Source organism: Martes martes (assembly GCF_963455335.1).
Source record: "Martes martes genome assembly, chromosome: 8".
NCBI classification, from domain to species: Eukaryota; Metazoa; Chordata; class Mammalia; order Carnivora; family Mustelidae; genus Martes; species Martes martes.
Genome location: NC_137895.1, coordinates 289,396 through 317,356, shown reverse-complemented (window position 1 = coordinate 317,356; position 27,961 = coordinate 289,396). Strand labels below are relative to the sequence as shown.

The 27,961-nt window shown below is 65.2% G+C and overlaps 1 protein-coding gene across 2 annotated transcripts; it reads right to left on the bottom strand.

Moving 5' to 3' along the window:
- Window positions 1–10: 10 nt before the first annotated feature.
- SBF1 (SET binding factor 1) lies at window positions 11–27,020 on the bottom strand. Of its 2 annotated transcripts, XM_080811662.1 has the most exons (41): window positions 26,832–27,020; window positions 20,179–20,264; window positions 19,595–19,732; window positions 19,217–19,375; window positions 19,022–19,132; window positions 18,306–18,411; window positions 18,057–18,189; window positions 17,872–17,980; window positions 17,668–17,781; window positions 17,481–17,558; window positions 16,963–17,076; window positions 16,756–16,884; window positions 16,574–16,672; window positions 16,272–16,476; window positions 16,081–16,193; window positions 15,167–15,316; window positions 14,856–14,924; window positions 14,603–14,761; window positions 14,257–14,522; window positions 14,005–14,177; window positions 13,852–13,925; window positions 13,575–13,770; window positions 13,243–13,370; window positions 12,577–12,755; window positions 12,334–12,470; window positions 12,035–12,242; window positions 11,742–11,938; window positions 11,519–11,656; window positions 8,361–8,438; window positions 7,848–8,029; window positions 7,591–7,770; window positions 7,207–7,308; window positions 6,943–7,128; window positions 6,749–6,875; window positions 6,533–6,663; window positions 6,231–6,461; window positions 1,731–1,838; window positions 1,425–1,636; window positions 776–863; window positions 553–684; window positions 11–468 (listed from the first exon to the last, which is right to left on the bottom strand). In XM_080811662.1, exons 1-41 carry the CDS (start codon window positions 26,884–26,886, stop codon window positions 370–372), a joined length of 5,679 nt encoding a protein of 1,892 aa, XP_080667788.1. In that variant the 5' UTR covers window positions 26,887–27,020; the 3' UTR covers window positions 11–369. The 2 variants fall into 2 exon arrangements, with proteins under 2 accessions (XP_080667788.1, XP_080667789.1); XM_080811663.1 differs by lacking the exon at window positions 8,361–8,438.
- Between the last annotated feature and the right edge of the window lie 941 nt (window positions 27,021–27,961).

Sequence of the window (27,961 nt, the reverse complement as noted above, 5' to 3'; positions counted from 1 at the left end):
AGCACGGGCGTGTTGTTAGTTCTCTCTTTATAGACTCTGGTTCTAGGAACAGGCGGCCGGCGGCCGCCGCGGGACCGGCAGGCTGACGGGGGCGGAGGGCGGGCGGGAGGGGTCTATTTACAGGCCCACCGCAAGGGCTGTACCATGGCCGCCTGCCGGCCGGGGCTCCCCCATAACTCCAAAATAAGTTACAGCTGGCCGGGCGGGCGGGGGTGGGCGGGGCGTGGGAGCTGGCGGGGGCTGTACACATAAGGGGGGGCGGGACCTCAATACTGTCGAGGGTGGGGGCTGTAAACATGGCCGGGGGGCCCTGCCCACCCCTAGTGGTCTCTAACGACTGGACGCAGAGCAGCCGGAGCAGAGCTGGGCTCAGGCGTCCGACAGGCAGCTCTGGATCTGGTCCACCCACTGCTGGGCTGAGGGCACGTCCTGGGCACAGAAGTTGTAAACGCGACGCGTCGTCTTCACCTGGGAATGGCGGGTCGCTGACTCCACGGTCCCACCCCGTGGAGCACCCCGCCCTGCCATCCCTGGGCCCTGGCCGCAGCTCACGTCAAAGAAGGCCTTCTCATCCACGGTCTTGGGGGCACCCATGGTGGGAGTGCCGGGGGCCACGGCCTCCACTTCGGCCAGGTCGATGACACCCTTGCATTCCGTATCCACACGGTGGTCGTAGTAGCGCAGCTGCGTGGGGGGGTCGGGGTGGGGGCGGAAGTCAGGGCAGCACCCTCCACCCCGGCTTCTAACGTCCTCGCCTTGGCCCCCGGCCACTCACCTGGTGCTTGGTCTTGTCCAGCACGAACCAGCGGGCCTTCCAGGGCTTCATGAAGGCCCCCTTCTTGTACAGGGTGCCCTCGTACGACCTGCACAGACAGCAGGCCCGGGCCAGGCTGGCCTCACCCGACCCAAGGCTGGCCTCGAAGGCTAGACGGGCCGGGGGGCCACGAAGCAGCCCTGGGACTCTCCTCAGACAAAGGCATGGAGAAGGGTCCCCACCCCTCACCCCTCATGTGACGGGACACTGGAGAGGGCCCAACGCCAGCGTCTCAGGGTCTCCTGGAAGCAGCCCCACTTGCAGGGCAGGTGTCCTGGGACGAGGAACACGCAGCAGGCCGCCTGGGGGAGGCGATCGTGGCAAGATGGCCCCTCTCCAGCCTGCCCGGCCCCAGCCTCAGCTGGTGGCTCGGCTGTGGTCACTGGTTCTACGTCCCAGACCCTTCAGAAGAGCCCTCCGGCTTCTGCCCAGTCACTGTCGGCTCACGCTCAGGCCACCGTGTTGGCACTGTGGCCTCCCCCACAGATCCTTCCACCCGAGAGATGGCCAGACGGTCCCCAGGGGCACTGGCCCCAACCTCTGACCCATCCCGCACCCACAGCCCCCCAGCTCAGGAGTCCGTGCCGCGCAGCGGGACGTGCCCTCACACCTGTTCTCACTCTCGGCCGTCTGGAACTGGCTGTACAAAGTGCTGGTGCTGCGGCGCGCGGCCTGCCGGGAACCGGACGCTGTTGAGCCACTGCTCTGGTCGCTGTCCAGGCTGAGGCTCAGAGTGGAGCCCACAGGCCCCTCCTGCAGGTACACGCCCAGCGAGCGGCGGTGGTGGGGCACGCTGGACACCAGCAGGGAGCTGGGGGTGCCCTGGGGACGGGAGGGGGGCCTGTGTCAGGGCGGGTGGCCTCCACCCCCTCCTGCCGCAAGCTCACCCCGGCCACCCACACCCAGGTCTGCTCACACGTCCATCTGCCCGGGCCTCCAGGCGCTGTGCTGCCTTCACCCGATCCCAGGTGTCCTTCCAACGCTCCGGGGGTCGCCCCAGCTCCGTCTCCAACCGCTGTAGCTCCTGGGGGCAAAGTGGAAAACTAAGATCATTCAGAAGAAAATATCCAGACCAAAATGCAGAAAGACCAAACTATGGAAAGCAGGAAGGTGCAGGGACGGAAAGGTCTGACCGGTGCTGCTGGAGCACGGGTGGGTGAGGGTAGGGGATGGGCAAAAACCAATTATCTGGAGAGAACAGAAACCAGTTGTGCAAAACAAACAAGGAGCACCGGGCAGAGACGTGCAGCTCGGGGCTGCGGACACGCAGGGACCCACGGAGCGGGCAGTGGCACGGAGCAGGAGCTCTAGAGCCAGAGGCCTCCCGGAGTAAACCGCCACGGGCCAGGCAAGATGTCACAAGCCTGGCAGGGCGCAGCCCCTCAGCTGCTGCGAGCCAGGTCGGCGCGGACGCACCTCCTGTAACTGCGCGGAAAAAACCCAAACACAATCCTGACTCTCGACAGTGCAGAACCCACGATGTCGATTATCTAAAAAAATTACTAGACAAACAAGAAAGCAGGAAAATGAGAGTTAAACTCAGGAGAAATGTTAAAAGAAATAGATCCAGAAAAGAAATAGGTATTGGAATTAGCAGGTGAGAAATTCAAACCACTGGTTCTAAATATGTTCGAGATGTAAAAACAGAGACGGACAGAATGGTCAAGCGGATGGAGGCTCTCCACAGAGAATGGAAACCGTTTAAAAAAGACCAACGGAAATTCTAGGGCTGAAAAATACGGTATCTAAAATGAACGCTTCATCAGACAGGCTTAAGAGAATATTAGGCCTACGGAAGGGCAGAGCAGTGAGCTTCAGCGGGGGGTCCTGGAAATCGTCCCACAATGAGCCGCGGAGAAGAAACATCGTCTCAGGGACCTATGGGTCAGTCCAGTCCCACAGGAAGGGAGGGAGAGACTGCGTAGAAAAAAAAACTTTTAAAAGAAAATATGGCCAAAATTGCATTAAATTTGATGAAAACCCTCATCCCATAGATCTAAGAAGCTGAGAAAGCTCCAAGCAGGACGGACCAGAAACCCCGCAAGGGGCACCTGGCCGGCTCAGTCAGAAGAGCATGTGACTCTTGACCTTGGGGGTCGTGAGTTCCAGCTCTATGCTGGGTGTAGAGGTTACTTAAGAAAAACTTTAAAACCTCACGGGATGGTCAAATTGCTGAAACCAGACGTGAAGAGAAAATCTTAAAGGTAGAGAAAGGGCAACATGTCACGCAGTTTACAAGGACAAGGAAAAGCACCAATTTTCAGTCAAACAACGTGGGTGCCTGGGTGGCTCGACTAGGCGTCTGCCTCCAGCTTGCGTCGTCGTCCTCGAGGCATCCTGGGATCGAGCCCCACGTCGGGCTCCCAGCTCAGCGGGGAGTCTGCCTCTCCCTCTCTCCCTCTCCCCTCATGCGCCCACTCTCTCAAATCAATAAAATCTTTTAAAAATAAAGAATGTGCGCCAGAAAACAACGCAATGACATCTTTAAAAAGCTGCCGACCTAGGGCACCCCTGGGGGGCTCCGTGGGTTGGGCCTCTGCCTTCGGCTCAGGTCATGGTCCCAGGGTCCTTGGATTGGGCCCCGCATCGGGCTCTTTGCTCAGCGGGGAGCCTGCTTCCCCCTCTCTCTGCCTGCCTCTCTGCCTACTTGTGATCTCTCTTTGGGTCAAATAAAATTAAAAAAAAAAAAAATATATATATATATATAAAAAGCTGCCAACCTAAAATTCTATATCCTAAGAGAAACCCCCTTTTTTTTAAAGGCTGTTTATTTGACAAGAGCGGGGGTGGCACACAAGCAGGGGGAGGGGCAGAGGGAGAAGCGGGCTCCCCACTGGCAGACATCCTGATGTGGGACTCAATCCCAGGACCCCAGGATCATGACTTGAGCCGAACGCAGATGCCTCAGTAACCTATCCACCCAGCCGTCCAGAAAACGGCCTTTAAAAAATAAAGACACTGAGGTACCTGGTGGTACATCCTGTTGGGGGGTCCGTCCGACTCTTGGTTTCGGCTCAGGTCATGATCTCAGGGTCCTGGGATGGAGGCCCATGTCGGGTTCCGTGCTCAGTGAGTAGTCTGCTTCAGATTCTCTCTCCCCCTCCCTTCGCTGCTCCCCCTGCTTATGCTGTCATTCTCTCTCAAATAAATAAATCTTAAAAAAAAAATTAGGGGCACCTGGGTGGCTCAGTCCTTAAGTATCTGCCTTCTGCTCAGGTCATGGTCCCAGGGTCCTGGGATCAAGCCCCGCATCGGGCTCCCTGCCCGGCGGGAAGCCTGCTTCCCCCTCTCCCACTCCCTCTGCTTGTGTTCCCTCTCTCACTGTGTCTCTCTCAAATAAATAAAAGTTTTGAAAAGTAAATAAATAAATAAAAATAATTAAAAATGAAGGCACGGGACACCTGGCCGGAGCAGTCAGCAGAGTGCGCGACTCTTGATTTCAGGGTTGTGGGTCAAGCCCCATGTTGGTGTAGAGATTCCTTAAACAAATAAAACTAAAAATAAAGGGGCACAACTGGCCCAGCCAGAAGCCACTGTGTTTTCGGGGCAATCCGCGGGACTGGATGCCAAGTCGCAGCAAACCAGCCGTGCGGCCACCACACGTCTGCGGCTTCACGACGTCTCCTTTGGGCTGAAGCGTGCGAAGTTGTCTCTGAGGTCAAAGCGCCGAGAAAACAGCGGCAAGGCAGGGCCCCCCGACGTGGGCACCCGAGTGCCTGGCCAGTCTGGTCAGGCAGCGGCGCGGACGGCCCGGGACCGGCCCCCGTGGGCAGAGTCACCCCAGGGGAACGGCGGGACCGGGAACGGTCCTAGCCGGCGGGATCCTGAGCTGTTTCAAAACCAGCTCCGCAGCGATGCCGAGGCAAACACGGCGCGCTCGCGAAAACAGGGCAGGACGGAAAAGACAGAGAACGCCGGAACCCTTCAAAATAAGCACAGGCCCGGCAAAGCCACGGTCGGGCGAACAGACGCGGAGGGAATCCGTCGCCGGCAACCCGCGCTCCCAGAAACGCCGCACGTTCTTCAGGCTCGCGAGGAGCGAAGAGCGGAGCTCACCAGACCCCGCGAGCCGAGCGGAGAAGCCTCCCTCCCCGCCGTCGGGGCTCTTCCAAACCGAGCTGACGCTCAGGACACACGGCGAGTGCCGCGAGCCTCCGTCACACGCGGGAGACGCGAGGGGAGCAGGCGGGCGCGTGGCCGCCGTCCCCCGCCACCCAGAAACTAGCACGGGGACGAGCCGCTCAGAAGGTCAATGCGGCAGGACGCGCGCTTGTCAGCCGGGAACACACGGAAAGGCGGGAATGAGCGAAGGCGAGCGCCGTCAACGCACAGCGAGGGGCCGGATTCCGGGGCCGCGGCCGGCTCGGCGCGGGGGGGGGGGGGGGGGGGGGGGGCACGACTCCGCGTCCCGGGCCGCGAGCTGCAGCGCCGCGGGGGCACGCAGAGGACTTAAAAAAAAAAGCTGGACTCCCGCCACCCAGGTCAACAGCCAAGCGTAAAGGTACTAAACACGCCGGTGAAAGAACGCGTCAGATTGAGGAAGCACCGGCGCGTGCTGAGTACGAGAAACTCAGCCCCGACCCGAAGACGCGGGCCAGTGAGACGGACGAGGCCACGCGACCCCGGGAGGAAGCCGAGCGGCAGGACTGTCAGACTCCGCGGCGGAACCACCGGAGACGAAGGGTCTCCTCGGCCCCCTGAGCTTGTGGGTCACCCGTCTCCCCCCCGACAAGCCCCAGGGAACGGGGGCCTCTCGGCCAGGCCCAGCGCCGCGCCACGGACATACTGTGTTTATGCTGCCCCGGCTCCCTGGGACGCCGGCTCCGGCACCTCTTCCCCCGCAGCGGAACAGGCTCCAAAAGGCCTAGGCAGCCCCCAAAAGCCCGACGGCCTTGGGCGGGAGGGGGAGGCGGAGCCCCTGTGTTCTGGAGCTGAGGCCCACGTGGAGCCTCGGCCAGCTCAGCCCCCACGCACAGGACTCTGCCCTGGCGGGTCCTGACTCCTGGGGCTGAACCCACGTGCCCCCGAGGATGGCAGAGAGAGGGCCAGAGAGGCCTAAACGGCAACCCCCAACTTCCAGGTCAACAGGCTCATCTCGCTCTAACAGAGGCCGGGGGCAGGCTGGGCCCAGGGCCACCAGGGGCCTCATGGTGGCCGACAGCCAGGGGCACCCAGGCAACAGGTGCGGTGGTCTGGGAGAGGCCCAGAACAGTCCCTGGGAAAACCCCATTTTCCCCGAGGGCCAACCGTACGTGTGCCTGGAGTAAAGAAGCCACCTCCTAGGTCCCAGGGGTTCGGGACAGCAGCCTCTGGCTACCGCCGCCCACAAACACGAGCCGGGGGGAGGGAGGAGAGGGGCAGGGCCCCCAGCCTGAGGAACACACGGGGGAACGTCCAACAGCTCTGCGGTGCTCACCTCCAGCAGGCGTGAGATGGCGTCCGGCTGGGCTCGGGGGCGGCTGTCGTAACACGGCCACACCACCCGGCGCCTGCTCTGGGGCGCACCCCCATCGGGCCGCTCTTCCTCTGGGGGCTCGGGGGGCCCCTGGGCCAGCTCCCAGTCATACGGGGGACCCTCGGCCAGCGTCTCCTCGGTGTAGAAGTCCCACACCTTCAGGTTGGACACGTTGCTGTAGGGCCGCAGGACCTGGGGGCGGGCCTGGCATGAGGAGCGGGGCAGGGGGGGCGCCCGGCCACCCCGGCCCGGCCCTGGCTCACCTCCGTGTCCTCGGGCGCGTACATGTAGTTGTAGAACACAGGCGTCTTCTTGCTCAGGCGGTCCACGTACTCCCACACGGACCGGCACGCCTGCTGGCCCCGGCGCTCCCCCTTCTCCTCGTACAGGAGCCCTGTGGGGGCAGTGCTGAGCCCCACCACCCTCCAGGCCCGGCCCCGGCCACCCGGCCCTGCCCCAGGCCCACCCCCGCCCCATACCCAGCTCAATGCGCTCATAGTCCGAGTCGAGCAGAAAGGTCCGGAAGCGGCGGGATGCGTGGTGGTAGCCAAGGAACTTGAGGTAGAAGGGGCTGAACTCGAACTCCATGGGGAACTGCAGGTGCACCTGTGTGGGGCGACGGGTCAGGGCCGGGGCCCGGCAGGCTCCGCCGCCGCCGTGGGCCCCCGCCTACCTGGTGCACACAGTCCAGGAACTGCAGGAAGACGGGCGTGAAGCCGCTGCTCTGCCCAGCCAGCGTGTGGGCCCCGCGGTGGCTGAAGCGATGGCCAAAGGACAGCCACTCCTTCTCCACCAACAGACGGAAGCCCTCCAGCGTGCGGTAGAAGGGGTCAGACAGCAGCTGCACCAGAGACACCACCTGCCGGCCCCGCCTGCCCGTCAGCGCGGTGGCTGCGGGGACCCCCCGCCCAGCTTGTCCCCACGGCCCGGCACGCACCTGGGTGGTGATGTCCCAGCCGTCCTCCAGGCTCACCAGGACGGACGAGCCCGAGTCCAGCAGCTCGACCACCAGCACCGACACCTGCAGCAGCTTGTGGATCTGCAAGGATGGGCAGCCCCTAAGCACCTCCCGGAGCCATGCAGGCCCCCGAGGGCTCCCCCCACCCTGCCCCGTCCTTGAGATGTCCTGCCCCGCCCCAATAGGAGCAGGTGGCCCCAGCCTCCCTCCATCACATGGTACTGCCACCCAGGTGGGAAAGGTCTACGGACCTCTCCGGGGGCCCGGCGCCATCAAGCAAACCATGACCCCATCTGTCCCTGGCTGTAGGTAAGCGGGCCCCCCATGACACGCTGGACCGCGGCGGGGGTGGGGATCGCACACCTGGATCAGCCACTCGGAGTCCTCCAGCGAGCGCAGGAAGGAGGCAGGGCCGGGCTCAGCGGCAGGGCAGCCCGGGACACACGCCTTCAGCAGCTTTTTGAAGCTGGCCTTCACCTGCCGTGCCTCGAACACCTCGATGGGCACCAGCTCCCACTGCTGCAGGGGGTCCGGCCGCACACCCTGGAGAAGGCCAGCCGCGGTGAGATGCGCCCGGGCCCCGGGCCCCCCACCGGGCCCTGGGCCCCCACCCCAGTCACCTTGAGCTGGGCTTTGTCCCCAATGATGTAGAGGGCTGCGCGCTGGGGCTGCAGGAAGCCTGGGTCCGGGGGGGCCCCATTCGCCTGGGGCGGGCTCAGCATGTCTCTGCCTGCCAGCCGGGAGCCCACATCAACGCCAAGCCCACCGCTGCGCCCACTGGCCCGGACACTGCTCCATTTCCCTGCACAAAGAAACCACGTGAGCGCCTGAGCGGGCCTGGGGCACCCCTTAACCTGGGGTTGAGCTCCCCAGGCAAGGCAGGGGAGGCCAAAGGGACCCCAGCTGGGCCTGCATTTGCGTTCTTGTCAGGGAACTGGGGCGGGGCTCGGGGGCGGGGCTCGGGGCCTCAGGCTGTTAGTGCCCAGGGCTGTGGGAAGGGCTGGGTTATGCTGGTCATCACACAGGGCTGTTAGTGCCAGACGTGGGGGGACGTTAGTGCCCACGACTACTCAGTCGCACAGGGGTCATCAGTGCCAGGTGGGGGGAGCCGGCCTGTGTGGCCAGTACGGTACCTCGGGGAGCGGTCCGTCTGGAGGCCGAGGCCGCCATGGGGTTGGACAGCGTGGTGACCCTGGCTCTGGGGCTGGGCACTGGGGGCACAGCAGAGAAAAGCCTCAGGCCTGACCCCAGGCTCGAGGGTCTGCCCAGCAGGGAGGGCCTGTGGTCCAAAAGGACTAGCTATAGGGCTGGGCTCCCACCAAGCCCCCAGGGGCCCCACAGATAGTGGGGGCAATACCAAGGCCCCTTGAGCCCTCCTGGCCCTCAGGGGCAGGCCAGGGAACAGAGGGCAGCAGCAAACAGGATCCGAAGAGAGACCAGAACCCTGGGCTCTTCATCTAGCGCCTCCCCCACAGGCCCGTCCCTGCATCGTCAGCCCCCACAGCACTGCCTGCAGCCGCCTGCAGCGCCCAGCGACAAGAGGGGCCGTAAGGTACAGTCCGGAGAAGAGGCAGCCTGGAGCCTAGAGCTCCCAGCCTGGAACTGTGGACACGGGCAGGCCTGAGCCCCAGGGGCAGCCCTTGGCGGAGAAGGCCACCTGCCTGAGAGGGCCAGACCCCCGGCTTAGAGGCTGGGACGGCCAGGCCTGGAGGCACAGGGAGCCTGGAGGCACAGGGAGTCTGGGGGAGGAAGCTCCCCAGTGCCCGGGCTCAGCCGCCTCTGCAGAAGGCAGCAAGGCACCGTCCCTACCCACCACAGCAGTGGCCACAGACAAGCAGGGCACGAGCCCGCCACACTGCAGGCAGTGCGCACCACCACTCGCATCAAGGACATGGTCTGTCTCAACTAGAACCTGCACCTGGCGGAGGCCCCAGATGCCCCCAGGCGATGGAGGCAGGGGAACTTGCTCTGGACTTGGGGAACACAGGAAGGCAGCATCAGGAGGCTTTGGGAACAGTCAAGGATGTCCAGGCCACACTGGGGACAAAGACTCCCGTGGGGAGGGGCCACCTGTAGCGCCGACTCTCCCTCCAGTGGGGGATCCATAAACCCTACTCGAAGACAGCCGGGGACGTCTGGGGGACGCAAAGCCACTTGAACAAGGAACAAAAGGGGAATGGGTGCATGCCAAGTGCCGCCCCCCCATGAGCGACCACAAGGGCACACTGGCCGCCCCTGTTCCAGGCCCCCTTGTCCCCAGTGCCCATCAAGTGGTCACAACAGACACAAGCTGAAGCCAGAGTGCCCTGTAGTGTGAGCCCAGACCGACCGGCTAACCGGGGACAGGGGCTGGTGCGGAGACAGCAAGGGGAATGCTGCAGAGAGGCACCAAGCGGGGCAGAAGCAGGGTGTGGGGCCTCCTCAGACCTCGGCAGGGAAAACTGAAGGCCCTCGTGTGATCTGGAGACACCCCCTGTGCCTTCCCTGCTGCCCCGGCTCCGCCCCGCCTTGAGGCCCCGGGCAGTGGGCAGAGCCGGAAGAATGCGGCAGCAGGCACACTTCCAGGAGGTCCACCCACTGGTGGGCCGCCAGCCCCCAAAACCCACCCGTACACCCAAGTGCATCTGGGAGCTGGAGCAACAGCACAAGAAAATGCAGACGAGCGTGAGAGGAGGGACGGAGGGAATCAGGAAGGCCTGACCAGCAAGGCACCCTGGCGTGACATCTGCACCAACCAGCACGTGAGGCGCGTCTCACAGAAAAAATTGACCCCTCGTGTGTCATCTACTGACTGTGAACCAGGTGGGACACACATCAATCACAGCAGCCGTCCCTCCCAGGCGGACACCAGGCTGGGGTGGGGGTCAGGCCCAGGCCAGCAATGGGAGCCTCACAGATCAAGCCCAGACTCTGAGGCCACTGGACACCAGGCCCCAAGCACAGGCGGTCACATGGGCTGGACGGCAGTTGGAGTCCTGGGTCCGAGGATTAACCCCTGAGAGTCTATCACCCAGACCAAGAGGATGAGGCAGACAGGGACAGGGCATCCGTGCAGATCCAGGCAGGAGGGAGGGGGGGCTGGGGGCAATGGGGGAAGGTGGGGGGAGACGACATCAGCTGGGGTAAGACAGGGCAAGGAGAGACGGGTAGCCGAGGACGGGGCCCACGGAGGAGATGGGGTGGGGGGAAGGGGGGGTCAGAGTCAGACAGGGGTGACAGGGTGGAGGGGACAGGGGAGATGGGGAGACCTGGGTGAAATGGGGGAGGATGGGGTCAGGGAGAAGCAAATGGGGTCAGCTGGGAGGTAAGTGTGATGCCGAAGTGACTGCCTTGGAGCAAGGGCCCTGGAGGCCGTCCCCACCCTGACACGGCCCCCACGGGTGTCCTCTCCCACCTGGAAGCCTGTCCAGGAACCCAGCACAAAGACAGCTGACCTCCCCAGCAAGGTCCCCACTTGTCACCAGGTCAGACCAGCCCTCCACAGCGGCCACGTACCCCTTGGACAGCAGCACACACACACGCTTCACTCAGCCCCGCTGTGGCCGCCCCACGCCAGGGCCCCAACGGGGAGGGGCAGGGCCCACCCACGGCCCCCACCTCCCAGGCCTGGTGTCTTCTCTGCCACCTGTGACAGTGAGACCCTGCCACGTCAGACAGAAGGCAGGGCTGGGCCCTAAGGGCCTGGATCCGTGTGGGGCCAGCAGGGCCAGGCGGTGCTGAGAGTGCCCATGCTGGGGATGGGGACGGGGACTGGGAGGCCAGCGCAGACAAGACCGAAGGAACCAGGATAGATGACGGATGTAGCCCAAGCAGTCAGATGGCCTTGACAAAGTCGGGGTGGGAAGGACAGGACAAAGCAGGGATGCGGCCCAGGTGGGGGTTTCAAGGGTCAGCTATGTCCAGGGACCTGAAGGCAGGCCACAGGCAGGAAGACGAGGAGGTCAAGAAGCTCCGCCCAGGGGCACCCGGGGGCGCTCAGTGGGTTAAGCCTCTGCCTTCGGCTCAGGTCATGATCTCAGGGTCCTGGGATCGAGCCCCGCATCGGGCTCCCTGCTCAACGGGGAGCCTACTTCCCTCTCTCCCACTCCCCCTGCTGTGTTCCCTCTCTCGCTGTCTCTGTCAATTAAATAAATATAATCTTTAAAAGCAGCAGCCGCTGGGCCCAGGCAGAAGGCCGAGGAGAGCGGGGCTTCAGGGTGCTCACGAGCTCCCACATCCCACGTGCCGCCCCCTCGCTGGCCTGCCTTCCCCAAACGCCAGCACAGCCCCCCAGCCTTCAAGCGCCCCTCACCGTGGCTGCCCACGTGGGCGGAGGAGAAGCCGCTGAGCGTGTTCCGCCCGGACGCGTCTGCGAAGCGGGGCATGGAGCTCACCACGGCCTGCAGGTACTTCTCCTGCTCTAGGCTGCTCGAGTCCGCCTGGGACTGGCCTGGGGGAGGAGGCGGAGCTGGAGCCAGGCCGGAGGCGGAGCACGGGGCACAGGAGAGGGAGCGCACGCGTGGCCGGGAGGGTACCTGGGGAAGGTGCGTTCTGGGCCTTGAAGAGGCCGACGACGCCCTTGCCGTGCAGGCCCCCGGAGCGCAGCAGCACGGCCTTGGAGCGCCCGCTGCGCCAGCACACCACGGGGAAGCGGTTCTGGCGGTAGCAGCGGGAGACGCGCTGCAGGGCGTTGTCCTGGACGCTCTGCGGGACGATCAGCAGCCCCGGGTAGCTGTGAGGAGCCGGAGGCGTCAGGGCGCAGCCGCGGGGCACAGGGCACAACCACCCAGCCCGCCGGGCGCGCGTCCCCCAGGCACGGCCCGCTCACCTGCGACAGATGGCGTACATGCGGTTGACTGGGGAGATGCGGAAGGGCTCGGACTTGGCGCGGCTCAGGCTGCTGCTCAGCGTGCCCAGCCCCAGACGCTGGTAGTCCCGGCAGCACGCCCGCTCCACCAGGCTGCTCATGGTCATGCGATCGGAGGGCTTCAGGGCCGAGGAAGGGGTCAACGTGCTGGGCTCCAGCTCCTCCGACACTGGGGCGGGCCGGGCACACGGGGGCGTCACCCACAGACCGCGGGACCCCCTGCCCTGCACATGGCCACCTGGGGCTGTCCGTGCTCCCACCTGAGATCTCGTCCTCCTGGTCCTCAGGAGGCGGCTGGCCCCGGTGCTCCCAGCCGGGAGGGCTGTACTTCTTCCGGGTGACGTACTGCCGTCCGATGGTTTTCTTGGCGTTCTTCACGAGATTCCGGGACAGGGTCCTGGAGGGGGTGCGCACACAGGGTCAGCAGAGGCGAGCAGAACGGACACGGGGGACAGGCACACACGGAGGGATGGGGGGCCCGGCCCTGGGGCCCAGCTCCGTACCTGAGGGAAGGGCCCTTGTCCTTGGTGGTGCGGGGTGGCCGGCCGGGCGTGTGCGTGGAGCCCAGGGTGAAGGCGAAGGTGCCCCTGATGTCCGGCGGGTACCGCAGCTTGTGCAGCTGCTTGCGGAACAGCTCGGCGCTGTCGGACCCCACCTCCTCGTCAAAGGCCATCTTCAGCAGCTGTGCCAGACAAGAGGCCCTCAGAGGTCTGGGCACCCTTGGGTCTGGCCCCAGCCATAGAGGCCTGCAGGCAGAAGCGGGGGACCCCCTGGGGCCTGGCAGGGGGCGTCCTCCCAAGCAGTGGCGGGCACGCACAGGGGCCCTCCTCACGCCACGTGTGACCTCCAGGCTGAGGGACCTGGTCCTTCACCAAGTGTCACATTCGCTGGTGTGACGTTCAGGCGCATGGGGCACAGTGCACGTTCCAGACACGGGTGCCAGGGTCAGGGTACCCCCAAACAAACACAGGAGCCCTAAAGGCCAGCACATCACACACGCCGATGACACTGAGCTACTGTGTGTGAACAGAAACGGGCGCGGTGGGTGAGGTCCAGCCCCATGCCAGCTCGCGAGCACGAGACTGGGGGCTTGGATGCCTGTGGACCTGGGAGAGCCAGGCGCACCCCCCCCCCCAGCACGACCGTGCCCCCCAGTGCCCCGGGCAGACCTGGAACGTGCAGGAGCGCAGCTGCAGCCCGTCCGGCAGGAGCTGGTCCACAGGTGTCTGCACGCTGATGCGCTTCTCCTTGGTCAGCGCGGCCACCGGGAAGGAACGCACCACCACCTGTTCCCCGACTTCGCGCAGGCCAGGCAGAGTCGGGGGGAGGGGGTGGTCAGAGAGTCTGGGGTTGCCAGGGCTATGCAGGTCCCGGGCAGGTGAGGGGGGATGTGACCTATTTGCACAAGACCCCGCACCCCTGAGGAGGGCAAGTCCTATTCCCTCCCAGGACCTGGATGGGGGAGGGCGCGTGGGGACAGACGAAAGGTCCGGAGGCTCACCCAGGGGGTCGGTGGGCATCCCCGTGAAGATCACTCGGTACGTGGTAAGGAAGACGGCGCCCTCAGCTGGGAGCAGTGCGGGGCCGCCCCCGCTGCCCCCCGCACCCTCCTCACGGCCATCTGGCAGCAGGTAGACGCGCAGGCCGTCCAGCACGCACTCCTCGCCGGGCAGCAGGCGTGGCCGCAGCAGTTTGGGCTGCTCAGGGACAAGAACAGCCCCTCAGGCCCCCACCCGGCACCCACCCAGCCCCCCGCCTCCAGCTGGCCCCCCGCTCACCTTCTGGATGGGGGGCAGCCTCTTGCTCTCCCGGTGCACAGCCTCCAGAGTCTCGATGTGCATCTGGACGATGTCTGGGAGACAGTCGTTTTCACACCCTGGCCCCCCGCCTGACTGGCTGAAGAGGGCGTTTGCACACCCAGACCCCCATACCTGGCACCATGACATGCAGCCCCTTGAGATGGTCGCTGGTGACCCCACTCTCTGTGCAGACCTTGTCCACAAAGCGGTTAATGAAGCGGACCACGGCCCCGGCCACATCGCAGGTCTCTGCGTCCTCGAAGCCACTTTCCGTGTCGTAGCTCTCTGCCACACTGCCCGCCATGCTGGGTCAGGGAGGGGACACGGTGGGTAAAGGCGCACCCGCCCGAGCCCCCCGCCCGGGCCCACGAGGCGCCCGCGCACCTGTTGGTGACCAGACTGTTGCTGGCGCTCTCGAGGTCGCCCAGCCCTGCACGCTCCCGCAGGAGACGGCTGCGGCTGCTGTCCAGGGGCAGGAGCAGGTAGCTCATGCGGTTGGCGTAGTGGATGGCCTGGCTGAACACTGTGCTCTCCTCCTTCTGCACCAGCTCTTGCTGCTTTTCGCGGCTCAGGGTTGGCCACAGGCGCTGCTGCTCGGATGCCACGTCCAGGGCAGAGCGCTCGTCCTCTGGCGCCGACACATCCCCCACCTGCCCCAGCGCCGCCGGTGAGCCAGGACCGGGCCGGCCCGCGCCGGCCCCCACCCCCGGGCTGGGGAGCCCCCGCGCACCTGCACGTGGTCTCGGTCCTCAGCAGGCTCCAGGTAGAGGGCGCGGATGTGGGTCTGCACATCCCCGTAGAACATGGCCTCCCAGAACTGCGGGGTGCTCCACACCACGTGCTCCTGCACGCAGCTGTACGCAAACTGGGTCACTCCTGGGCTCAGCTTCTGTAGAGGCCAGGGGGGGGCGCAGGTGCGGAGGGGTCACCAGGTGCAGCAGGAGGGGGAGAGGGAAGGGCAGCGGGGCAGCCCCGGCACTCACCCGGCAAAAGGCCGTGACCAGGGGCAGCAGAGCAGCCGCGATGCCGTGCTCGTCCAGGGAGGTGCAGTCCTGCGGGAGCGGGAAGCCCTCGGAGCCGCCCCCACATGCCCGGCCCGCCGGGGCCGCAAGAGCCGCCCAGAGCTTCAGGGCAAGAGGCACCCTCCAAAGAGAGTCCCCCACCCCCACCCGGACCAGGACCTCCCCAGCTGTAGGCACTGCCAGAAGATGCATCCCCGCAGGGGGACTGGGGCACCCCCACCCACCCCCACGCTCGGTGCTGCAGCAGCAGCAGGAGGGAGGCCCGGCCTCACCTGCAGGCAGCAGTTCATCATGCGGACGACAAAATCAAACTGCTGGTGGTCCAGCACTGCCCGGTTCTGCTGCACATGCAGGTGCAGCTCCTGGGTGAGGCAACGGCGGGCTGCGCGCCCCTTCAGGGCCCTCAGCACAGCTGGGAGCAGCTGGAAACAGGGGAACATGGGGCTGGGGGCATCCAACCATGCCCTGGAGGGAGGGGAGGGGGGAGGCCAGGGCACAGAGCCCAGGAGGGGAAGGGCCATGGACCCCCGAGAGGCCAGAGCCCAAGCTCTAAGCACAGAGAGGATCTGGAAACAGTCTAGGTCAGGTGTGCCCAGACTCTGGGAGCTCACTGCCCCGCAGACTGACTTCTGGCTGACCCTGCCCTCTGTACGCACAAAAGCCCGCAGAGATGGAGAGGCTGCCCATCCACAGCCAGGGGGTCCTTCCTGGCCCTCCCACGGCTGCAGCCCCGCTGCTGGCCGGCTGGGCACCGAGCAGGGTGCACAAAGGGCCGTGTGCTTGTTCTCTTATTAGTTTCCATCGTAAAACCGGCAGCAGCCCTGCAGGCCCCTCCCAGGAGACCGTGTGGCCAGGACTCAAGCTGGCCGCCGTGGAAGCCACAGGCGCCGACACCACGGAGGGCAGGACCACAAACGCACGGCGCCGTGCTGGCTGGCACTTCGGTCAGGAATAACGGAGAAGAAATTCAGCGGGGGAAAACCTTCGGGTTCTGACGTCCCGAAAATGAAGTAAATCCCTCCTGTGGGCTTCCCCGCAGGCTCTGTCCAGCCGCACTGAGGAAGGGGCCCGAGACCCGGTGTCACCCGCCCCTCCTGCCAGCCCAGCTTCCTCCAGCCGCCAGCAGGCATGCGGACCCCAGGGTCAGCACCCTTCACAGGGGCTCCCTGCGCCCGGCTGCCCTCACCTTCTTGGCCTCAAGCATCTTCCCCTCAAACACGTAGGAGATGCAGTTTCGAACCACCTCCAGCCGGCGCGCGCTGGTACCGTGGAGCCCGCTGCTCCGCTCCAGGATGGCGGCTGCGGGAAGACGACGCTCTCATCTCCGACTCGTGCTCACCCCGGGCCCCGCGCCCTGGCCCCCTTCCCGTCACCCACTCATGGGCGGCCCCGAGGGCACAGTGGTCCTCCTCTCAGCCTTCACGGCCGGGGGTGCGCCCTGCATCTTGGCTGCGGCCTGGTCCACGATCCACTGCACCACGCCGTCGTCCAGCCGGGGGAAGGGGCGGGGTGCCCGCCGCAGGTGGCTGGCCTCCCCTGGCCTCTGCACCTTGTGCATAGCCACAGCAGGGTATGGGTTCTCCTGCAGAGGACACAAGCAAGTGTGGGCAAGCCACCTGGGGCCAGGTGGCACCATGGCCTGGCCCGGCCGGCCCGCCCCCTCGGGTCACCCGCCGTACGTTCTTGTAAAGCTGCTCCGCCAGTTCTTTGACGTGACGCAGGACGCGCTGGGGGTGGTTCTCATCTGCCCGCATCCGTGCCACCTCATGGGCCACCAGCTGTGGGAGGAGACAGGGTCAGGCAGGCCGGGCGAAGCTGGGAGTGGCGGCAGGGGCTCCTCCCAGCTGGGGTGGGGGTGCACCTCGTCGAACAGGTCCGTAGCACGGTAAGGGACCCCACGCTCTGACACAAAGCCTGCAAAGGCCATGCCCTCCAGCACCTTCAGCAGGAAGTCGTCCTCCACCAGCCCACGCTGGCCCAGGAAGGCTGCCTGGGGGCAACACAAGGGGGTCAGCCCCTCAGCACTGACTCCCCGCCCGCCTCCACCCCAGCCCTACCTGCGGGGCACCTTATGAAAGCGGATGACGGGCTCCGGGTGGATGCGGACCATGTGCAGACACCAGCGGTAGCCCTGCAGCAGCTGAGCGAAGAGCCGCAGGAAGACGGCGCGCAGCTCCTTGTCCTGGGCCCGGGGGAGCGCCAGTGAGGACCAGGCCGTGGGCATGCCCCGGTCCCTGCACGCGGCAGCCCTCCAAACCCCCGCCCCTCACCAGCTCCAGCCCACACACCCTAACACACCTATCCACGCCCTGCCCAGGCCTCCTGGGCACCTCGGGCCCCGTCCTGCCCCTCCAACCTTCTTTCGCACAAAGCCACAGTGATTCCTCTGAGGCTCAGTGCCGACAACCACTCCTGCACAGGACCCCAGAGACTCACAATGCCCCCCACACGGCCCCCAGTGACTGGCCCAGGAGGGCTGGCTGCACAGTGTGACTGGCACTGCCCACAGGCCATCGGGGGAAGCAGACCCGATGAGAGGGCACAGGGTGGGCGCGCACGCCCTGTGCTGGGACCGCAGGGACCCACCTGCATCTTCAGGGAGGAAGCATTTGTCGAAGGCGGTGGGAAGGCAAGATCCGCCAACTCCAGCTCTGGATCCAGGACCTGCATAAGCAGAGGGGAGCGGGGATGGCCGCACACCCAGGGCCTGGGGATCCTCTGGCTGCCAAGTGACCCCCTCTCAGCCTCCCTGGAGCCCCTGGCCCCGCCTCACCATGCTCAACACACTGTGAGTCTGACTCTGCAGCGGCTCCGGCAGGGGCGGGATGTGCACACACTCAGGAACTGTCACCGTCCCTCCATCGAGATCAGCAATGATCACGTCCAGCTGTGAAACAAAGGGAGCACTCGGTCAGGGAGCCACCAGCCAGTCAGCGCGGCCCGGAACGGGGAGGCAGGCATAGGCCACAGCCCTCACCAGCTCTTGGGTCTCCGCCTGGAAGGCCGCGTTGACACCGATGATGAAGGGAGTGGGGGTGCTGAGGACCTCCAGGAGCTGTGCCGGCAGGATGGGCACGTAGGTGAAGCTGCAACGGGCAAGGGTTCAGTGTGGGCAGCCGGAGCTGAGGGGCTGGGGGCGGGGCGAGGCGGCAGCAGGGGCACCTGTATCGGAGAGGGAAGAGCAGCGCCAGGAGGCCCCGGCAGGCGTCTGAGAGCCGCTGGTAGCTTCGGGACAGGAAGAGCACCTTGTGCTCCGTGAGCGCAGCGCAGAACAGCGACAGCACGTTGGTGATGCCTGCGGGGGAGACCACGGGCTCGCAGGGCCAGCTGAGTTAAGAACCCCACTTCTGACCAGTAGCCCCTGGGGGGAGGAGAGGGCGGTGTGCGCGGGGTGGGGACGGCCAGGCTCACCCAGCTGGCGGAAGAGTAGCGCGACACTGCAGCGGCTGACGGGCAACGAGTCGGCGAGTGGGGTCTGGATGACCTGCCGGTCACCAGCCCCCAAAGAGATGGTTCTCTGTGGAAAGAGAGGGACCAGCGTTCAGCGGCTCCAACCAGACCCGCATCAGCCCAGAGCTCCGTGAGCCGAGGTGAGGCTGGCCAAGACAGGCCTCCTAACGTGAGGGAAAGGCCATGCCTGGCCTGCCAGCCCACGCAGTGCTGCAGAGGAAACTCAGGGCCTCTGACCTGGGGCAAGGTGGGGCCTGGGTGGGCAGAAGAAACAAAGAATCCATACCACTCCGTCCTCCACGGAGTCCAGCTGCACAGGACAGACGGGCAGAGAAACACAGTTAGACGCACCCACACGTGGGGGTACTGACCAGGGAGCAGAGCAGACAGACACGCTGACACCAACATCCAGAGACAGGCACACCCAAGGAGCAAGAGAACAGAGAAACAGAAGGGAGCCAGGTAGGGAGCCAGGCAAGACACGGGACACGCAGGTGAGCAGGCAGGGCCAAGAAGGGAAGACAGGTGACGGCAGCACCAAGACGCAGTAGAGTGTCCAAGGTCCGGGCCGTGCTGAGCCCCGCCGGACTCTGAGGGCCCACAGGCCCCACCCTCATGGCCTGGGACAGCAGGAGGGCCATGGCTGTGGGCGCAGAGCAGCCGCCCGCACGACCCACCTGGGAGCCCCCAGCCAGGGGGATGACGCACGTGAGCAGGTTCCCGATCACATTCTCCAGGCCCACATTCAGGCCCTCCACGTGGATGGTGTAAATGAGGCCCAGGCTGTTCTGCAAGGACCACAGACTGGGGAATGTGGCCCCACTGACAGGGGCATCCCACATCCTGCCTCGAGCCCTGGCTGCCCGCCTCACCCTGAACACCTCCGCGTGGTCCAGTCGAGACACCAGCACCAGTGTCTTTGGCGCGAACAGCTGGCCAGGTGGGGCAGGCGTCGCAGGGGACAGTTGTGCAGGGCCCCCCTCGTCCGCCTCCTCTTCCCGCTCAGTGGCGTCCTCGGGGCACACTGCTTCCTGCGGACAGAAGCCCCATCCGCCTCGCTTTCAGGCATGTCCCACGGGCCCGGGGGAGGACGCAGGTGACTCAGACGGGAGCAGCCCTCTGGGAACTCAAGCCTCTGTGGGGTTGAGGCACTGGGACTTGCCACAGATAGGGACACCCCCAAGGACAGAGGCAGAGGGAGTCGGCCACAGCCAGAAGCCCATGCAGGCTGGACCCGAGTCCCCAGTGACCTGTGTGGGCTCTGCCGGCTCCCAGAAGGTCAAGCAGGCGCAGTAGTGCCGCTCAGAGTTGATGTCAGTGAGGACAGCAACGAAGAAGGTGGGTGGGTTCCTCTCAGGACACAGCTGCCACCCGCTGGGCTGACAAAACTGCAGGGCCAGGTGGGGCAGGGGAGGGGTCAGCAGTCTGCTCCCTCTGGCTCCCTGCCCTCACCCAGAGCACGGACACCATGGCCCAGTGTAGCAGGCAGCACCCGAGTCTGCAAGCCTGGGTGCATCCCGCCTCCCGGACCTTGGCCCTTCCCCCGCAAAAGGAAGTCACAGTCTCTGGTCTCACTGTGTGGCCAGATAACCCTGTAATGCAGGACATGGTCTCCACCATCACAAGAGACAGACGACATGCTGTGATGTGGGCACTGAGGACCCCGCCAGCCAAGCCCGCCATCCCCCTCTCCATCCCCTGCAGCAGCTTAGACAGCTCCTCCCCCACCCCCACCCCCACCCCCGGGGACTGGGCACCGCAGAGGCTCCTCACAGTCCTGGGGAAACTGGGGCCAACGTGCACCCCCCCATCAGCACACCCCCCCCCCACTCACCAGCTCGATGCCCTGGGGGAATGGGTTGTCCTCCCAGTCCTTCTCTGGGAAGCGTTGCAGGATCTGGCCCTGGCCTTCCCCACTCCCTGAGGACAGGAACAGGTAGTCAGGGAGCCTCCCACCCCTCATACCCCCCACCCAGTCAGGAGCCTCAAGGGTCTTAGACGGAAAGCTCTCACCCAGCCTGGGCTTCGTGTGGCATCAGACCAGCCTCAGCTCCCAGACCTATCCCTTCCCTAGAAATAGTCTTGTGAGGCAGCCACGGACCCCAGGGCCACCAGAGGGCACAGGGAGGAGCCCCCAGTATGGATAGCGAGTCCTGAAAGCCTCTGGCTAGGCCAGGCACCCAAAGCATAGAAGCCTCAGGCCGGGGCCACTCCCGTGCCCCTCCCCAACACGCCGACAGCCCCAGCCGGAAGGCACCTCCAGCCCGCAGGCACCTCCAGCCCGCCGCACACCAGAGGCCAGCCCTCCAGCAAGCGGAGCGCAGCTCCGGACCGTGGCATCAGCCGACAGCCAGCTTCAACGCTTACCCCCGCCCGGCAGGGAGCACCACGAGGACCAGCCCCAGACCCTGGCTCACCTCACCTGCCAGCTCTGAGCACCCTCAAGAGGCAGAGGTCTCACACCTGTTGTCTGTGCCCGGGGTGCAAACACCCAGGCCCAGACCGCTGCCAGCCCAATCGCCTCAGAGATGGACAGGCCCAGCACAGGACCCAGAGAGGAGTGGTAGCTGGTAGGAAGGACAGAGACCAGGTCTTGGGACACCCACAGAAGGAGAACCCTCCTGAGTGCTGGGGATCTGGCCACGGTCAGGGCCACTGAAGGTGGTGCATACATGCCTATCCTCTCTCTGCCTGCACACAGCACTGTGCACGGCCACACGGACTGGGGCCGCTGGGCTGGGCAGGAGGGCCGGGGGCGGGAGGCCCAGGGCTGCTTCCCCTGCTCTGTGGCTGGGGCACCATTCCCAGCTCCAGGCCACATGGGTGAAGTCAGAGGCCCTTGCCTCTTGCTCACCCCCTAGAGCCAAACTAGGAGGCAATGATGAGGGCCCTGTCAGGGGACCACTCACCTCACAAGACCAGCAGATGATGGACACAGGTCTCTGTTCTACCTCCAGTTCCCACCCGGCATGGCAGCAGGGCCAAGCAGGTGAGACAGAAACCTCCCTACCTTCACCTCCCACACACGACAGGCAGGTCCCTGAGTGTAGACATCCCCACCCTTTGCTCGAACCAGCTTCAATACCATTGCCCGCACCAGTAGAAGAGTGGGAGCAAATAGGGAAGGAGTGGGCATTGGGCATGAAGCCCCTCTACGGGCCCACCCCAAAGCCCAGAAAGCCAAGACGCACAGCGTCTGAGGACCTGCTGGATACAGCCACCCCCGCCCCCTTCCAGCCAGCCTGGTCCACCCTGGATGTGCACAGGAGCCTCGGACAGAGCCAGGGGCCTGGGCACTGGTGAACAGACCCCGGTAACTCGACAACAGAGGAGCCCAGAGACAACCTCAGGAGACCACCCACCCTCCGCGATCATGGAGGGCAGGCCAAGGAGGTCGGCAGCAGGCAGGTTGCTGCCGGTGAGGCGAGGAGGGGCCATGACTCTGACTCACAAAACCTCAGTTTCCTGTTCCCATCCCCCTCCCACACTGACACCCTGAAAAGACAGCAGACAACATGAGGCGGCGAAGAGGAACAGGTGTCTGTTGGCACCATATCTATTTACACATGAGCACACACACGCACAGGGCCCACTAAGACAAAGTCCCTTGGGGTCCCTCTAGGCCCACTCCCAAGGGCCACCCTCAACAGGCCCAGGCCAGCTCACCCTGAGCCATGGCTTCCCTCCCCACCCACTCCCCCGAGGGCTGATGTGTGCGTAGCCCCAAACCACCATCTGGGCCTGGGCCTGGCTGGCACCCAGGGCTCACCCAGTTCTTGCCACGAGGCAGCGGGCGGAGGAAGGAAGAGGGGGTGTACAGACGGGGACAGCAGCCTCTGCCCCACAGCCTCCCTCCCAAGGCCAGACAGCCTTCAGAAGGCTGTTCTCAGCAGCCTCTCCCCACGGGGAAGCAGACAAGGTAACTGGCCACTGGCCACCACCCACCCTCCCCACCCCATTCATCCTGTGAAACATCAACTCCCACTTGCATGGCTCTGCCCTCTGAAGAACCAGCTGGAGGCTTTCCTTCAACTGCCCCCACAGCCTATGCCAGTAAGCATCTCCCCCATCACTCCCAGCTCCTTCTTTGGGCCATGATAGTCCCAAACTTGGCCTTCAGGGCTCAGCCCCAAAAGTGTCCCCTCCTCCAGGCAGCCCTCTGCACCCTGCCTGAGCCTGGGAACTACAGCAGGACCCCCCCCACCCCGCCAGGACCTCCCTCCCTCCACTATACGCCTCTGTGATTCCTGGTGCACCTGCTGGCTGGCTGGGCCACATGGGAACTCCATAAGCAAGAACTACGTCTCTGGGGCACCTGGGTGGCTCAGTGGGTTAAAGCCTCTGCCTTCGGCTCAGGTCATGATCCCGGGGTCCTGGGATTGAGCCCCACATCGGGCTCTCTGCTCGGCGGGGAGCCTGCTTCCCCCTCTCTCTCTGCCTGCCTCTCTGCCTACTTGTGATCTCTCTCTGTGTCAGATAAATAAATAAAATCTTAAAAAAAAAAAAAAGAACTATGTCTCTGTGTCCATCACTGCACCTGTGCCTGGCACAGACCACAGCCTAATTAGGGCTTGCTGAATGCAGACCGCCAGCTACACAACCATCCTCCCACACCCAGCCCCACACACACCCCACAAGCAAACAGGTTCCTTCATCAGAAGTAAAGGACAGCTTTTGGGGCCCCAGGGTGCTCCAGGACAGGCAAGCCCTCCCAGGAAGGGCACACCATAGAGAGGCCCTGACTCCTGGTCTCCTTCCAACCCCCTCTGAAACCTGGCCCACACCCCAGCTCCGTGCTAGCAGGGGCTAGGCTGCAATTTGGCTGCTGGCCGGCAGGCACCCTGGGAGAGACGGGGGCTCTGCCATGTCCTCCAGTGTTCCCCACCCACTTGAGCCCTTGCGGCGATGAAGGTGACCTGCAGCAGCTGAGCCCCCGCCCCACCAGAGCTTCCCCCACCTCGGAGGAGGAAGGACACCCTATCGGCCCACCGGGGTAGAACTAGTCTAGCCAGCACCATCATACGTCCCAGGGCAGGACTCTTTGGGAGGCCTTGGGAGGAAAGGCACCAAAGTCCCCTGAGACACGATAGGGACAAGCACTTCCTCTTGCAACCATGTCCCCACAGCCAGCCCTGTGTGGGCTGTAGGCCTGAACGCAGGGCGAGAGAACACAGAGCACGCGTTTTGTCATCTGTTGGCAGTGGCCGTCACCAGTGCCAGGCTCCGACGCCTGGAGGGCCAGCCCAGGCCAGCACACACTGTGAGCAGAGGCAAGGGAGGACGGCAGCCTCCTCTGCCTGCCCCTCCCGTTCCTCCACACACCCCAGCGCAGACGCCCCGGGACCTGCTCAGCTATAGGAAGAGGGTGAAGGAAGGACAGGACCTTCCTGCGGCTCCACCCACCCAGCCTCAACACTCAGGCCGTCCCAGCCAGCCACAGCCACAGGATGTGTGCGGAGGGGCTGCAGCCTCCGCAGTGGTCCTCCCCAACTCTCCCCCAGGCAGACCAGACCGGCTCCCAGGGTGGGGGCTGGAAGCCAGCTGAGGCCATTCCAAACAGCCCCAACCTGCTCCAGAGGGCAGGAGCATGGGTGGGGAGAGTCGATGGGGCCCAGGAATGTGGCCCGCTCAGCACAGTCAGGTCTGAGAGGCCAGACCATGGGACAGAAGGTCTCAAATGCTAAGGGAGGGGCTGGGCGTGGGGAGGGGCGTGCACCAGGAGGGGTCCAGCCCCTCCTCCCGTGCACTCAGCCCCCTGGTCAGGTCAAGTGTGTCTCCTGTTCCCAAAGGCACGCCCTGGCACTGGCCATGCCGTGTTCAATCAGCTGACCATTGTCAGGGCCCTCCCGGCCCAGAACCTGGGCAGGTACGATCTGACGGGCCCCCACAATGTCTCCAGAGCTGGCCCCAGGGTCCAGAAGGTGCCAAACCCATGTCCTGAGTGAAGGAGCTCCCCCCACTCACAGGGGAGGGGTCTGCACTCTGGAACCTGGGGTCCCATTCAGCCCCCTCCCCATGCTCCTGCCTGGAAAAGTCCACCAGATGGTAACCATAAAACCAGATGCTCCCTCAGGCGGGGCTCCGGTACCCAGGCCCTGCATCCACCAGCTCCAGACAGGATGTCTATATCCAGGCCAAGGACAAGATATCCCCCTCTCCTACCCGCTCCACTAAACCCTGAAGACCCTGTACCCCAGTCCCGATGTCCCAGGCCTGCCAGCCCACAGGGTCCCCCCCTCCAGCAGCACTGCCCACTGTATCAGTGCCTATGGGTGTCTGCACACCTGCTGCTCATCACTAATAAGACATCCATTATTTCCTGGAGCCTCCCGTGTGAACAGCTTCACGTCCGTGTCCACCTCATGCTCATGGCAGCCTGGGGGGTCTGTGTGACTCACTCCAACTCCAGATGAAAAAGCTGAAGTGCAGGGAGCTGGAAGACTGGCCCAAGGTCAAGAACTATCAAGTGGCAAAGCAGGTACCACTGACTCCCCCTGCAGTGCTCCTCTGCCTCAGGCTTCCCCCCACCACCTGGCTCTGCCCTCAGCCCTATGGCTAGGGACCTAGCCTGTGGGCTTATTTCTCACGGGGATGGAGGAGTCCTGCCAACCAAGACCCTGAAACTGGGTGACCAGCCTGCAACAACCAGCTCCTGCCCTGAAGACAGTGGTGAGGGGCTCCACGACCCTCCCCCCTACTGCAACGGACACTCGGGGTAAGCAGACATTATGGACTCCAGCCTTCTCCCCTGTCTTTATCAGAGGCTACAAATGCCAGGGGTGCCCATCCCCTGAGTGTCATGGCCAGACTGCCATGGAGCCCACCCATGCCGCCTCCCACCTCCCTAATTCACCCTCAACTCCCCACCCCCGCTGCTACCACCTGGCCTCTGCCTGTAGTCTTTGCCTCCCCAGACCCTTCCCAAACCACTCAGCACTGTCAGCCTCCAAGCCCACTCTGTTCATGCAGCTCCAGCCCAGGGCCCCTCATGCTGGAGCAGCCCCTCCGCCAACCTTGTTCCCCTGGGTCCCATGCGGCCCTCTGCTCCTCACTGTCCCCCACATGCACCTTGGAACAGACGGTCCTCCCTCTGTGGGCCCATGCAACACTGATAGTGAGCCTGCCTCACGCAGACTGGGAGACTAAGATGACTGGTTCTTGCTGCAAAACCTCCCTCTCTAGAGGAAGATACGCTCATCACCGAGGGTGTCAGGGGATGGACCCTTGGACAGACAGGAGCGAGTCCTACGAGGGCACGGAAGAGGGTCTGCAGTGCAGGGTCCAGCAGGTAGAGCCACAGCAAGAAAGGCAAAGAGGAGAGGAAGTCTGGCTCCTGGGTGATGACAGTGGCACTGCGCTGACAAGCAGCAGCAGGTTGGGGGCTCAACCCCACTTTCAGTCTCGAGGTTACGCCCCAGCCTGACCACAGAGGAACCCCCGAGGACATGTACTGCCTCTATGCAGTTGGGATTTGAGCCCACAGCTTGGTAGTGGGTCAGCCTCTGTGGGGGCTCAGACCAAACAATCAACCTCTCTGCCCGACTCCACTCTACGGGTGAGGGAGAGGGCAAGGAAACCCTGGTGGGCTGCTGGGAGGAAGAAACGAGATCACACATACAAAGGGCTGTGCAAGGCCTGGCACACAGAGCGCGCTCCCTAGCCCAGCCTCCATGACTGTTGCTGATGTCATTGTCAGGCTCTGTTCTCTCTTACCCCCTGGGCTGAAGGGCTCTCAGACACAGGCGCCGACCCTAGACAGGGACCTCCTGGACATCGGCACCAGTCACCACAAGGATCCCCCACCCAGGGCTTGGCTTGCAGGCATGCGGACCGCAGGCCCTCTGCCAGAAATGCTCTTCTCTACCTCCAGGTAGACAGAGGGCCCCCCATGCATCTTCAGGAGGCACATTTCCCCCCGAAGCCCTGGTTACAGCCCCAACACCGCCTCTTCATAGAGCATCCCACCCCTCTGCTGCATCGCACAAGCCTCCGGGGCCTGAGACACCCCACACGGACGGGCTCCAGACCAGAGGCACCGGGGGTCAAAGGAGGGGCTTGCAGCCGAAGGATCCGTGCCCCTGGAGGCAGAGCTACCGGCAGTCGGCCAAGGCACAGACGGCCCATCCCACCCAACCGGGAGCCGGGAGGCCGAGCCGTCTCGGAGCCCTCCCACCTCCCAGGCCCACGCCAAAGCTCGGCCTGACCCGGTTCTGCCCCGAGTGTGGTGGGCAGGTTCGGCTCGCCGTGCCGCGCTGCCCTGCTGTCCTCAGGGAGGCCGCCCCGCCCCGACCCCCGGCCCGGGACCTCAGCCCGGCAGGTGCCCCGGACGACCCCTGCGCTGGCCCGGCGGCCGCGGCCCGCCCGCCTCCCATGTCCCCGCGACTGCCCCAGCGCCAGCGCGCGTCTCCCGCCGCCCCGGCTGACCCTTCCCGGTCTCCCGGCTCCGGCCCTCCGCCCGCAGCCCTCGGCCGCGAGCCCGGCACTCACCGCGCGGGTGCGGCCCGAACGCCACCAGCACGAAGTAGTCCGCGAGCCGCGCCATGGCGAGGTGCGCGGGCGGGCTCCGCGGCTCGGGGACGCGAGGGCGGCGCGCTCATGGCCCGGCCCCGGCCCTGGCCCGCGCTCCCCGGACACCCCGGGCCCGCTCCGCGGCGGCGGCCAGGGCTCCCGCCGCCATCTTCCCAGCCAGCCGGCCCGCCCGGCCGCGCCGTACGCCTGCGCGGCCTCGCCCCGCCCCCTACGTGGGCGGGGCCCGGAGCTGCCGGCTCCCATTGGGCCAGTCGGCGCGGGCTCGGTTCCCGGGGGGCGGGAACCCTACCGGCCCCGCCCCCCCGGCGCTGACAGCGACGGCAGCTCGCGCGGGTCAGCGGCAGGCGCGGCTGGGATCGGAGCCGGCCTCGAGCTCCCGGCTCCTACGCCGTGGTGGAGACGGGCCGGGCCTCGCTCCTGTGAGCGCCCGGGGATCCCGCTGTACCCCGGCGCGGTCAGTTTGGAGGGAGGCAGAAGGGCCCTGGCCTGCCCCCGGATCTCCCAAGCCCGGGGCACAGGACGAGCCCGGGGCGGTCCCCTGAGGAGCTGCCAACCTGGCGATTGCGGGGGAGGACTCAGCCCTCGCCCTTGGGGTTCGCGGCCCGAGGAGGGCTCGGGCCCCACTTGGAAGCCCCATCCGGGTGGGGTGTCCTTTGAAGAGGTGCGCTGCCCGTCCCGCTGTGAGGACCAGCGTCGGAGCTGAGAGCACCTGCAGGCCGGTGCGGTGCCTGGCAGGAGGCCGCACCCCCCCCCCCAGGGCGAGGGCCGGCCGGGGCCTCCCCGCAGTGCGCAGGGGTGGCCGAGGGGGCCACGGGGTCTCGGGCAGGGCGTGCTGGGAGAGGAGCTGGAGATGTGGGGCTGGCGGGACTGGGCTTGCTCTCTGGTGCCAGGCTGCGCGGGAACCCGGGGAGGGAGCCCCCGCCCCCACCCACGGGCCCCTCCCCGGCAGGAGCCGGCTGCAGAGGGTGTGAGACGGCCCGGAGCTCCCCCGGCTCCCCCGCCTGGGCCACACCTCTGCTTCTGTTGGGTATTGGGTCCACAGGCTGAGAAACCCTCCCTTTGACCCCAGGTGGCTTGAGCTGGTTTCT

Bases quoted from the DNA above. Each gene is read 5' to 3' on its own strand.
- SBF1 (XM_080811662.1), bottom strand. From the start codon at position 26,886: ATGGCGCGGCTCGCGGACTACTTCGTGCTGGTGGCGTTCGGGCCGCAC. The intron at 14,925-15,166 runs GTGAGGCCGGGC...CCGCTCCCGCAG, and splicing joins TGATGAACTGCTGCCTGCAG to GACTGCACCTCCCTGGACGA. The intron at 1,637-1,730 runs GTGAGCAGACCT...TCCCGTCCCCAG, and splicing joins AGGCCCGGGCAGATGGACGT to GGCACCCCCAGCTCCCTGCT.